Raw genomic sequence first — 13,279 nt, 5'->3', positions numbered from 1 at the left:
TGCGATTAAAGGCTGGAAACTACAACAAAGTGTGCATATCCGCCACAATGATCAATCAGCAAACGACGATGTCAATTACACAATATGTATCCCACTTCCTACCTTTTTCCTTTACTTACATAAGAGGGGAGCAAGCCGCCCCTAAATACGGCTTTTCCTTCCCCCACTAACATGTGACATGTAATTTAAAAAAATGAATTATCGGCCTCGTTAAGCTACAGCATTTGGGCCTAAATAAACGTATTTAAGATAAAAAAAACATTTCACTCTTGTGCTGTCTGGTGATCGACACCCAGCGTTAAACCACAAACTGATAATATAGCTGATTCACTATCCCCTCGTCAAACGGATATGCTGTGAAACTTTCACGCACCGACCACAAGATGCCACTTTCATAGCGTTTTTGAGCTTGAAATATGTTTCCTTGTCAATAATTTGCTTGCTCCAATGTGCTGTCACAATACCGGAAACAAAAGGCAGCAAGCGAAAGTGGATTCCGTTTGACAGCTCTTTTCCATCACAAGTATGGCTCCGAAGAAACCGTCTGAGAAGTCCGGTAAGGGAAAAATTGTCAATTTTATTAAGTTTAAATGGTTGTAAGTTTGTTTAATTGGTGTGGTTCGACGCAGTAGCAGTGAATGATTAATAGAAGTGAATAAATTGGTGTGAATTTGCTAATTTTCAAGAAAAAACGACGTTGATTTTGATTGTGTACGCCACGAGGGCTAAGGCCTGCCAACTTTGTTCCCATTCGAATTGCGGGGAGATGTCAACAGACGATGTGTTGTGTGTTAACAAAAATGTCCTATGATGATTTCTAATTCTAGAGGGAATCTCTCTGATGATCGTGAAAGAACACTTTAATACTAGATTTCTGAGGACAATGATTGTGATATTGATAATAATAAATTGTGTTGTTTCAATTGAATAATATGTTTCTCGTTTTTATTACAGCAGGCCAACCGGCCGAAAAGAAAGAGAAGAAGCCAGCTGCCGCTGCTGCTTCCTCCACCACTGGTTCCAAACCGGCAGCAGAGAAGAAAGCAGCTCCGGAGAAGAAACCAGCTGCTGAGAAGAAGCCAGCTGCGGAGAAGAAGCCAGCTGCACCGGAGAAGAAGCCAGCACCTGAGAAGAAACCAGCTCCGGAGAAAAAACCTGCGGCCGAGAAGAAACCGGCTACCGAGAAAAAGCCCGCAGTTGAGAAGAAGGCAGCTGAAAAGCGTCCTGCACCAGCCGAAACCAAGGCTCCTGCCCCCGAGAAGAAGAAGGCTACTGAGAGCAAGAAGACCCCAGCTGCTGCTCCGAAGACCGAACCTAAGAAGGAGGCTAAGAAGGTTGCCGCCAGTGCTGCGGCTGGAGGTGCAGCCAAGAAACCAGCTACTGCTGGTGCTGCTGCCGCCGGAGCGGCCAAAAAACCCGCTGCTGCTGCCGGAGGTGCGAAGAAGTCTACTGCTGCTACTGCCGCGACTGCCAAGAAAGCTGCTGATGCCGCTGCCAAGGCCAAGAAGACCGCCGCTGGGGACAAGAAGGCTGCGGCAAAGAAGCCAACGGTCAAGAAACCAGCTGCTAAGAAGGGCGCACCGACTGCTAAGAAACCTGGCACAGCCACGGCAAAGAAGGCAACCGCACCCGGTAAGAAGTCAGCAACTGGTAAGAAGCCTGTGGCCGGAAAGGGAGCTGCTGGTAAGAAGCCAGTCGCCAAGAAGGCTGCCCCTGCTGCAAAGGGTGATAAGAAGGCCGTCGAGGCTAAGGTACAGAAGGGAGCCGCTAAGGCTCGTGCTGCCGCTCTGTTGAGAGCCAAGCGTACCAAGACCAAGGTGAGTATCGGGACCAGTGGATTAAAGGCTCGTATTTATCAAATGATGAAACAACGAAGAGGGAATCTCCTTGAAGTTTGCGGTAGCAGACTAATGAAATCATTTTATGTCTTCTAACTGATCCTATCAAGGATCGATCTCCTAAACGCAGTTTAAATTTCAATGGTATTAATTACCTATTCTTTACAGGTCGTGAAAGGACCGTTCGGAACGGCACTACGTAGGATCCGTACTACTGTGAAATTCCGCCGGCCCCGTACCCTGCGTCTGCCACGTAACCCGAAATTCCCTAGGAAATCGGTGCCAACTCGCAGCCGGTGAGTACATTTTGATGATTTTCCCGAACCAAAACTAATAAGTGTGCATTCGCGTATAATTAAAATGTTTTCCTTATCATGGAACCATTTGTCATGCGAATGCTAGAGAAAATATCTTTCCGTTGCAACTATTGTCTACAACACATCAACTAGACAGTATACTCAAAGCTAGAAACATTCACAGTCTAAGCATGTTGTATTGCTAGACGCCGTCAGTTCTAAAAAGAAAAACATTGGAAATTTGAGATTGGTTGATCATTTCACTCATTTTTCAACGAACATACCTGTAATGATAACATATCTGATAAAATAACGAAAGCTCTAAAATTTAAGTAACAAATTTGGTGCAGACATTTTCCACACGCAAAGGAATTGCTTTGTTGAACTTTTGCGCTAAACAACATGTGATTGAAATGATCACCCGCCTCATACTGTTTTGTCATTTGTCGATTGAGATTTTCCTCGATATCTAATCCATGACAACTACTATGCATTTGCTTAAAATATCAAACAATGATTTTATAATCCATGGAATCATTAGTAAAGCAAATGCTAGATCAAATATCTTTCTATTGCAACTATTGTCTACAACATGCCAACTAGACAATATACTGAAAGTTAGAAATATTTTCCAAGCGAATTTGATTTTTAGAAAACTAGTTACTCTGACAGCGCCGTAGCTTGAAACGATTTGTTCTACACTTTAACGTCCCCAAGAATGAAAACCTAATTTAACTATAAAATCTTTTCCCAGCATGGATGCCTACAACATCATCAAGTACCCACTGACGACGGAAGCAGCCATGAAGAAGATCGAGGACAACAACACGCTGGTGTTCCTGATCCATCTGCGGGCTAACAAGAACCACGTCAAGGCCGCGGTTAAGAAGTTGTACGACATCAAGGTGTCCAAGATCAACACGCTGGTGCGACCGGACGGTAAGAAGAAAGCCTACGTGCGGCTGGCTCGTGACTACGATGCGCTGGATATCGCCAATAAGATCGGAATCATCTAAACCGGGCAAATGAACGGTTTGTTTGCTTTATATCTAATTCTGTTTCTACTCGTAAGTCGTGCTGCTGAAGAAAAAAAGATTGGGGAATGCGTAGAATATTCCAAACTCTAGGAGAGAATGTGAGCGTCGGGAACTAGCATCTCGCGCGAAAAGCGAGGAAATATAAAGTCTGCAAAAATTAACCCTAGAAAGTTGCACTGCTGTTTGCTTCGAAATGAACCCTTTAGTATAGCTTCACATATTGCCCAGTTTTCTTCGAACCACACTTGTTCCGACGGAATACATGCCATTTCATGAAATGCCTGAGTTGGAATTTCCAAAATTATTAGCCTGAAAATATTTTTTCTTTTTCGTCTACTGCTGTGATTTGTAATCGGCAATCAATGATTTTTCCGGAATTTCCCCTCAAAGTGAATTTTGACAGTATGCTTATTGGTCCTTTTCAAAAAACACCCGAGAATTAATATGATTGATAATATAATTGACCACTGCCCAAAATTGGTACCTGGTTTTGGATTCTCTCGTTAATTCGTTAATCTTGTTATTTCTCAAACCTTATACATTATTCAAAAGTCATTATTCCACTCAGACAAGACCATGCGTATTCTCTATGCACACTAAATGCCCAGTGCGTTAGTTCCTTACTTGGTCAAATAAACACTAAACATACAAAGAAATGAGTTTGCTCAGTACAAAGAAATGTCAGCTGGATTGGCATCAACCGGCGGATACGTGTTTCCTTTCAATGTCATCAAATCAAAGAGCATTTAATATTACATGCGACCAAATATGTGCAATTCTGTATATAATAAAATGAAGACTGCTTATTTGCATTAAAATAAGACCGGAAAAAATTAGTTGCATATCCAAGGTGGTTCATGTTTAAAGATAGCACTGTTGATGAATCACCCAATAAAAGTAGGTGTCAAGGGACGCGGACAAAAAGAACTGACCACCGCACTGTGGTCGCAATGGTACCAAAACGTGCGTTTAATTAATGGTGCTCTAGGAGTTGATTTTAGCGATTTGGTGTGTTAGAAACGCTTTTTCAGAATGGAATCCCCCTTCTTTTGATGTATACTGAATTGTGATTAATCCACCTAAAAGTGAGATAGAAAATTTATTTCCACTAACTTTTAAGATAGAGGCACGATGTCAATAACAAAGTTATAGTAAATTTTACTGCGAGAAAACTTGTTGAACATGCAAACTCTCCAAAATGTAATGGTGTTGAGATAAAGCTTGTTTGTGGGAGGCACCCAAAAAATCATTTTTTCAATATAACTTTTCTGAGATTTTTGCAATTCTTCAGATGTTGTATGAAGTTGTTGAAATTAAGAAATTGCAGATATTTGTCGAAGACGTCAACATTTTTTATTTCGAAACTTCAGAGTTATTAAATAAAGTGGGTTAAAATTCCACTATTTTGAATGACAATTACTAAGAGATGTGGAAATATGTGGAAGACATTTCGATTCTATGAGAAAGACAAAGACAAGTACTATAGGGGAACTGTGGGTAAGACGGATAGGTTGGGTAAGACGGACACATGGTTATTTTAGGCATATAGCATATAAAGTTCAATTGCATTACATGAGTACTCTCTCTTTATGGATATCCTTGAATTATGAAGCACTCAGTAGGCCTTTAATATTGTTAAATGCGACAAATGTAAGTAAACATTGATAATTAGTAGTGCATCTTTGTGCGGATGTAATTTTTACGTCTCTGATTTTAAGGTTCATCGAGGAAAAAATCAATTTTTTCGCTATTTTTTTTCTTTTATTTCGAAAATGTAACTCTTAAATGACATCTTCGTGGAAAATAACAGGTAAGTTCTTATACGAGTAAATAAGTGCAAGCGTTTAAAAAATATGTGCACTGGTAGGGCAAGACGGCCAGTCTTGATTAATTCTATTGATTCATCCTTATATGAATGTCTCGCGTGTAGAAACGAAATTCTAGCAGTCAAACGTGGAGAACCATCCAGTTAGCTGAAGTCTCACATGTAGTAGACCGCAAGATGCACGTTAATGTGACCGAAGCTGAATACGGAATTCCTAGGACCTGGAAAAGGTAGAAGACTTTGTGCAGGTCGCATATTCTGGCTATGTGTAATCGAGGAACTGATGCTACCAATTGCGTACTTAATATGTAACTTTCCAGTTTTGTATAAATGATTTGACTGATCATTGGAACTGATTGTATAGCTCTCTTTATGACAACGGAAAAAAAACGATATTAGAAAATACATCATTTGCTTCAACTTTAAATTGAACCCCAAAACGTTATTTTTCACCTCGAATTGAACATATATATATTAAGAAGAACCACAAACTATCCAAAACATCCGTTAGAAACAGTAAATTTTAATATTTTGTATTGTGATCATCCTTTCGGCGACATGTCCGTCTTACCCCCACCATATGTCCGTTTCACCCGCAGTCTGGAAAAAGTGCAGATATTTCTTTGTTTTCTATTTCGTTCAAAAAAGATACTTGTTGATTTTTGTAACATAATCCCTCTGGACACTCGAAAGCCAACATATGGAGCTACAACATAGAGTATTTCATGTTGACAAAAACATGCTTTTACTGTTTTTTTGAGTATAACCTTAACATGTCCGTCTTACCCCCAGTTCCCCTAAGCGTTTTCGGGCTTTCGATTCTCTCAGTGGTAAAACGACAAAAAAGAGGCTCTTGGTTTCATTGGGTCTTAGAAGCGATGCTTTATGAAATCACAATTTTCGCTTGCCTTTTTAAGGGTTAATTTCAAATATTTAATCATTCAATGCGTGCTTGCAAAAGAATTATTGACAATTCCGGCCACGTTATCGTTTCATGAAAACGGCATATAGGGTAGACGAGTCCTTATCCATCTCATTAGTCGGGATGTCAGAATATTTCGTTGATAACTCCACTTATAGTGACTGGATTGCGCTTAAGTAAGTATCACCATCTTTCCTTCGTTCCTAAGAAGCAGTACAGTTAGACTTTTTGAGCTAATGCATTGAATAGAGATAGCAAATACTTCTCTAACTAATGAGTTCCAATGGGTGGCATGAATAGAGGAGCTAAGATGAATTAGGGCGCAGGAACCCTAATACTGTCTGTAATGGTTTTTATTCTTGTACAGACAGCCATAAATTTTTGCGCATTTTTTAGTTGATCACTTTTTTGTGCTATTTTAAGAATAATTCGTAAGTTGGAGACTACAGAGCTGAGAGTTTTGGATTCAAATATGTACTTTGACATTTTCAAAGATGTTTTAAAATATTCGTAGAATAGAATAACACATAGAAACAATTGCTATAAAAAGTTATGCTTAAAATGTCGTAATTATTTTGTTACCAAATGAAAAACATGCATTACTGGAAAGTATTTTTTATATACAGGCCGGTGGATGCCCGTTGTGAGTTGTATTTTTACTTAAAGTACTTTTCACTGTCTTTCTCATAGAATCGAAATGTCTTCCACATATTTCTACACCTCTTAGTAATTGTCATTCAAAATGGCGGTATTTTTAACCCACTTTATTTAATAACTCTGAAGTTTTGAAATAAAAAATGTTGACGTCTTCGACAAATATCTGCAATTTCTTAATTTCAACAACTTCATAGAGCATCTGAAGAATTGCAAAAATCTCAGAAAAAAGTTATAACGAAAAGATGATTTTTGGGTTCCTCCCACAAACAACGCTTTATCTCAACACCATTACATTTTGGAGAGTTTGCATGTTCAACAAGTTTTCTCGAAGTAGAATTTACTATAACTTTGTCGTTGACATCGTGCCTCTATCTTAAAAGTTAGTGGAAATAAATTTTCTATCTCACTTTTAGGTGGATTAATCACAATTCAGTATACATCAAAAGAAGGGGGCTTCCATTCTGAAAAAGTTTTTTTAACACGCCAAATCGCTAAAATCAATTCTTAGAGCACCATTAATTATACGCACGTTTTGGTACCATTGCGACCACTGTGCTCCGTCCCGTTCGAAGTTGGTGGTCATAAAGTAAAAACTATCAAAATTGGTGTGATAGTTTGAATTCCTATGGATTGATTAAGCTTTTATATGGTTCATCCATAAATCACGACATAAGAAGTCTTCCGTTCGGAAAAATTTCTTAAAATTTTGTTAGAGATTATTGACCCATTCATGCCCATGTTGTTTGTGGACAACAACGTTTGTAAACAGCTATAACTTTTGATTGAGGCAAGATTTGCTCGCAAAATGAAGTTAGGCTAATAAATGTGACTATTGAATTTCATTTGAGCATTAACAGTTACAAGGATCAGCTCTAGAACTCAAGTTATTGCAATTAGTCTGATTGGATTCTGCTGGAGCAGTGCTGCCAGGGACAGTTTACGTTGACGAAATGAATTTTTCATATATCTTCGTAATGATGCAATATTTTTGAAAACTGATGAAACTTATCAATTTAGTCTGTCTTTGGCTACGTTTTCCATGCAATTGAACTATTGTAAACATTCTAGGAAATTGTATTGAACATTGGAAGGTAAAAATTGAGCAGCTTCTAGCACTGCAAGGGAAGCACCTATCTTTATAAAATAAGACTTTTTGTGTTTCTCGATCTTACCGTTTTCAAGGAAAAATAATTTTGAAACCCTACATACACTAGAAAAAGTTGGGCATGAAAGGGTTAATATGATTTGTTGGTTTCAAAGTGCTCGTTTGTTCAATGAACGCTCGACATTGTTAACGGGATATTGCACATAGGAGTATTTCAGTCAAAAAAGTGGCCAAAATCTAAAAATATACGTTTGCATAAACCAGCCCGGGGACAATTTGACAGATAGTGCTTGTTTCATATATGTATACCACTGATTTGATAGTGGCGCTGGTATTCCTTTTCCAGATGAGTACCATAAACAACGAAACGAAATATTTTCAAGTAAAAAGCGTATTTCGTTCGTATTCTAAAATGTGGACACAGAGAACAGACATATAGGCTAGAACAAACTTTCCCGAAAAACCTGTGTAAACATTTAAATTAAAATACGTTGAAAATCACCATCGCATGCATGAGTCAACATTGAATCCAAGTTTGCACACAAGTCCAGTATAGCAATTGCTAGCCGATAGAAGCGCCGCCAAGTGGCAAGTTGCTACTTGCTGTGGTCATTTCAAAGCGACAGTTTTATTCCTTACACAAGTTAAAAACTTTACTTGTATGTCAGTTCTCAGTGGTTAAACTTCGTGTATACAATCGTGATTCGCTGGTTGGGCACTTCTGGACCGCTTTTTAGTTGTACCTCCACTAGTTGGACCATTGTCCAACTAAAAAGCATCTCTGAACCTCAAAATCTCATGTCTAATTGATTTTGACAATCTATCTAACAATCTTTTATACTACTACTGTTTTCTTTGGAGACTTTTTGACATTTGTCAGTCGGTCCAACTAGCGAATCACGACCGTATTATTTTTTATTAGGGCAGTAAACCGCACATTTTGGTATCATTGCAACCACTGTGCAATGTACCATCAAATACAAATATGTATTTGGTACCATATCATTTTATGGTTCGAAGGTTTTGTGCCCTTTAATTTGTTTAAAACGACATGCACAAATCTTGGAAGCTGGTACGGTTTCCTATGCTTACAATGTGCTTCATATGTATTATATTTGTTTTGATCAACCCAGGGACAACTTGACAGATAGTGCTTGTTTCATATATGTACCACCAATTTGATGGTGGCGCTAGTAAATCTGTAGGAGTACCATCGAACGACACGAAAAAATTTCAAAAGAAAAGCGTGTTTCGTTACGTGTGTTATGAACGCCGTCAATGCGGCTAGAACAACATTTAGAAAAAGCGTATTCCAAAATGTGGATAAAGAAAACTATTATTAGAGAATAAATTTATCCCTGATTGGAAACCGTCAGCAAAGTTACATAAATCTTATTATCAATTTACCTGGAGGTCGTTGTTTTTTAGCAACCGGCTCTCTTCCTTCCTAAAAATGTTTTGGTTTTCTTGTTGTGTGAAGTTTGTAATCGGTAAATATAAAACCATATAAATATAACACCAATATAAATGAAATATAAATGAACATTTTGGCCAATGAAAGTAAATCACCAAGCTTAACAATTCGTGAACCTGCGATATCTTGTTTCAAGTTCATTAAGAACGTCAAGAATTCTAGTATTTTGATCGGGAGAATAAACAATATATGTAGGATTTTCTACACATTCAGCAAAATTGGCTTTGAATAAAATTTGTGTGCTTTTATCAGAATTCTAGCAGTAAACCGGTAGTGCTCGGTTTCAGCAAGAATGCTGCCAGGAATGTACAATTTTGTTCGACTCTGGCCAGAATTTTGTTCGATTTTTGCAATAATTCTGTCCGGAAGATTTTGCGATGGTTTTGGTATGGATCCCTTCAGAATTATTCTTGCATTTTACTCGGCTCTACCGGAGGATTTCAAGCCTTAGGAGATGTTGATTAGTTTCGGAAGACTTACAGAAATTCCAATATAAGTGGTAGTGGCTTGATTTTGAAAGTAATCTTTTTGTATTTCCGAAAATCGATTTTTTTTACATTTTTTATTTTTTAGATTCCAAATGGCATCTATGTTTCTGTTTAGATATGGGGGAATGAGGATAGTTTCTAATGTGAACAGCGAAATAAATTTGATGATAGAAATGCTTAAATTGTTTATTTTTTAGATATGGAAAATAGTAAATGGGATGAGCCTTTTTCAAATTTTGCTCCATTCGAGCCGCCATGACATCACCAAAACACCACAAAATTTGCTTATGAATCCAATATATGGGAGCTGCCAAGTTGTCCCCGGGCTGGTTTTGATTTGGAATTTATTGTTTTAGAGTATGGAAATGTCAACCATAACTGGCATTAAAATGGCATCGGTGACTATCGTATCAGGCTTATAGCTATAGAGTTTATAAGCTCTAAAGTAGAACTTCATATTCCCATATACGGCCTGTTTTAATGCTTGATATTCGTAGTGCCTATAACCATTTGCAAAGCTTGTATAAAGCTTTTAAACATTTGTAAAGGTTGTATCCCGAGCAACACTGGTTGTTGATTAGCAGTTTCAGTAACAAAATTCATCACATAAAGGTATACGGCAACGATGATTGAGGTGGTTTAGCGACCAAAAAAGCGCACGTGTAAAAGCTTATGCTTATGCAACTAATCGTTGTCGTTGCTTGTTACAAGTGCTATTTGGGATAGAGAATGTAAGCATTGAAAGGCTGTTATAAGGTGAATGTATTGCTTGCTTTAATGCTTAGTAGCAGGCTTGTTATTTTCTCACACAATGTGCACAAAGAGCGAAATACACCGATGAAAAATAGAGCAGCACAAAAACCGCACAAAGAGAAACTTAAAAACGAAAAAAAGAAAGATCTGTGCACCAAGAGCTGCACAATTTCGCGCAAAGAGTCACCTTGAATCGAAGAGCCACTTTTTTGCCTCCCCTCACTGGCGAGCAGGTAGGAAGGCGAATCAAACTACAAAACAGATAAAGTTTGATCGGAAGCACGTTTTTAAAATGTTTTTTTGGTTGCCTTCTCTTCTTCCTTGCGTGTGGGACCAAGATTCACACTAAAGAGCCTCTTTATTTCTACTTCTCTAAGGTGTGCAGCTATGGAGTAGAATGCACGTGTGGGAGCAATACACATCGGACTGAAAAGGTTTATTGTGAAAGAGAAGAGCAGTGGTTTGCATGAAAAGTGCAAAGAGCGTCTTTTATTGTTCTCTTTATTTGCTCTGAGGTGCATTAAATCCCTGGGCGGTAGTATAAATGCAAGATCTCTCGTATTTTAAACGTCAGACATCTCAATGTTATTTACGGTATTGTAGTTTGATTAAGCCAATGACGGTGATTTTTCTCTAGTCCTTCCGTTCATTGAAAATGTAGTTATTTTTCCTTGGCCTGAAAAAATTGTTTTAACTATTCCCAAGTAACCAAGCATTAAGCCATTGCACTATATTGGCTACACATTTGCACTAATGTTGCATTGCAACTCAATTACAGCATTAACAATGCAATAAAGCTCAATATTAGCATCAATAATGCATAACTGCACAGCCGACATATAGCATTATCGCTTGCTCTAAATGCGTATATAAAGCTGATATAACGCGTACATACTTCAAGGATCTTTAAAGCATGTAAGCTTTACAAGTGCATTTAGTGCCATTATAAAGCAAATTAAAAGCCGATATAATGCTATTGTAATGCTGTGGTTTTATTTGTTATGCAACTCTTCTTGAAGATTATATTCGGCATATTTCATTTCAATCGAACATATGCATTACAGTCCAGGGAGCAAACGCAGCGCAATTACCGTGAAGGACGAGGCAAAAACCCAAAGCATCATAAAGTATTTGAAATTATTAAATTAAAATTTGCTTTTGCTATTGAAATTGACAAAATGATAGTATCGCCCCTTTGGCGATTGTTTACTTTTTCGGTCCCACCTATCAGCATTGAAGTATCGCCCTTACGTTTTTTTACAATAACTACCGTTTACACCACTGATTTCGTCCGGGTTTTTTCAATAGCGATCATTGTTACTATTTACAACTGGTATCAGCTTGATAATCCTAAAAAATACGAAAAAAACAGTTTCGCCTCTAAACTGCTCGCAAAAAAAGTATCGCCCTGTTTGTTTGCATGGAGCGTGGAGGGCGAAACCACAGATAACAGACGTTTAGGGTCGATTTGAATCGTGTGTAAATACCCGCTACTGAAATTCCGAATAAATTAGACGTCTGAAACACGTTTGGCAAACGTTTGCAGATGGCGCAGTGATCGATACAATGCAGTTAGAGTGCGGCTGTCAAACACGTGTAGCAAACAGTTGCGCAGATGGCAATAGTGAAACACGGATTTCCAACGTTTATTAATTTGAAAGTTTACAAGGTTTTTGAAGAAATTTTGTTCTAGCCTAAACGTCTGTTATCTGTGGCGAAACTTTAAATAAACAAACAAAAATACGCCCGCTGTATTTTTTGCTGTAGTTTAAGAAAGCAATATCGTAGAATCCAAAGTTTTTGGTTAATTCGTTGCGTTTCAAATCCCTCATTCGCATGTATGAAAAAAGCCCTATGTGTAAATTTGTAAGTATCGCCCTTTTCACAAAAAAGCGTTGATGTTTATTGGCGATTTGCGGCAAAGCCAAAATTAGTCATGCGACACCTATGATTCAGCTCATGAACTGGCAAAGTGATACAGTTTGCTTTTTTTCACCCGTAAGTGAGTCGTAGCTTACAACAAAATCTTCATTATCTTCTCGGAAAAAGCTTACCACTGCCAAAATATGAATGAAACGAGTAAGAAATTTAGTTTTATTTGCAATTATTCTGAAATTACAGCCATTTGCAACTATTTCACTCATATATTTCTTCGAAATGTAATCGGGGTATTATTGTGGTTATAAAAAATCGTTTCATAAATAAAGTTCCAACTCGAAACCGAGACCCAATCAGTACTAATGTCAAACTCCTTTATATTTTGAACTACGTAGGAGATTCAGTGAAGACTATCGGAGAGAAGGATCGGCTGTGCATGATACAAAGCTGACACTTTCCTATTAGCCGGATATACTCTTTCCTCGCGTGATCTGGAGAGTTTCATGAATTTACACCATCTCATGAAGGTTTAGCTTAACTTAGGACGAACGGGAAATGCTGTTGCGGCGGCTACGGTGCTCAACAAATTACATTTCGAAACAGCGCGCATATAGCTCTGCGAATAATATTAGAAACCACTATGTTTTACACACTTTTCGCAAGATGTTTACTCATCATCTGATAAAATGATGATTTTCCTCCATTTTCATAAACAATTATCAACAAATTGATCGGTAATTTGGTGTTTAAAAGTCATTTTTTACCAATGTTTACAGAAAATATATGCACTATGACAGAACAGAATGAAATCAGCAACACTTTCCTTCCAGCGCTATCTGCGAGCGGTTTCAACGTAGAATCGCCAATCGAGAAGTTTTCACACTAATGGCTATCACACTCTTGCGCTGTGAATTTTAATGTGAATCATCCCAACCAACACGCACACACCCATATCAAAGCGAACTGTCAGACTGGTTTTGTGCAACACACTCGACTTTTCCGATCC

General features: G+C 38.1%; 1 protein-coding gene across 1 annotated transcript; it reads left to right on the top strand.

The window, feature by feature from the left end:
- Window positions 1-447: 447 nt before the first annotated feature.
- On the top strand, window positions 448-3,332 carry LOC131690010 (transcriptional regulatory protein AlgP). The gene is made up of 4 exons (XM_058975449.1): window positions 448-556; window positions 955-1,817; window positions 2,007-2,134; window positions 2,889-3,332. Exons 1-4 carry the CDS (start codon window positions 526-528, stop codon window positions 3,148-3,150), a joined length of 1,284 nt encoding a protein of 427 aa, XP_058831432.1. The 5' UTR covers window positions 448-525; the 3' UTR covers window positions 3,151-3,332.
- The last annotated feature ends 9,947 nt before the right edge of the window (window positions 3,333-13,279 follow it).

This window comes from Topomyia yanbarensis, chromosome 3 (genome assembly GCF_030247195.1).
Source record: "Topomyia yanbarensis strain Yona2022 chromosome 3, ASM3024719v1, whole genome shotgun sequence".
Classification (NCBI taxonomy): domain Eukaryota; kingdom Metazoa; phylum Arthropoda; class Insecta; order Diptera; family Culicidae; genus Topomyia; species Topomyia yanbarensis.
Note: the sequence above shows the minus strand (reverse complement) of the source record. Positions and strands in the feature narration are given on the sequence as shown.

Excerpts from the sequence above, each read along its gene's own strand:
- LOC131690010 (XM_058975449.1), top strand. The coding sequence starts at position 526 with ATGGCTCCGAAGAAACCGTCTGAGAAGTCCG. Across the intron at positions 557-954 it reads GAAACCGTCTGAGAAGTCCG|CAGGCCAACCGGCCGAAAAG; the intron begins GTAAGGGAAAAA and ends TTTTTATTACAG. Across the intron at positions 1,818-2,006 it reads CCAAGCGTACCAAGACCAAG|GTCGTGAAAGGACCGTTCGG; the intron begins GTGAGTATCGGG and ends TATTCTTTACAG.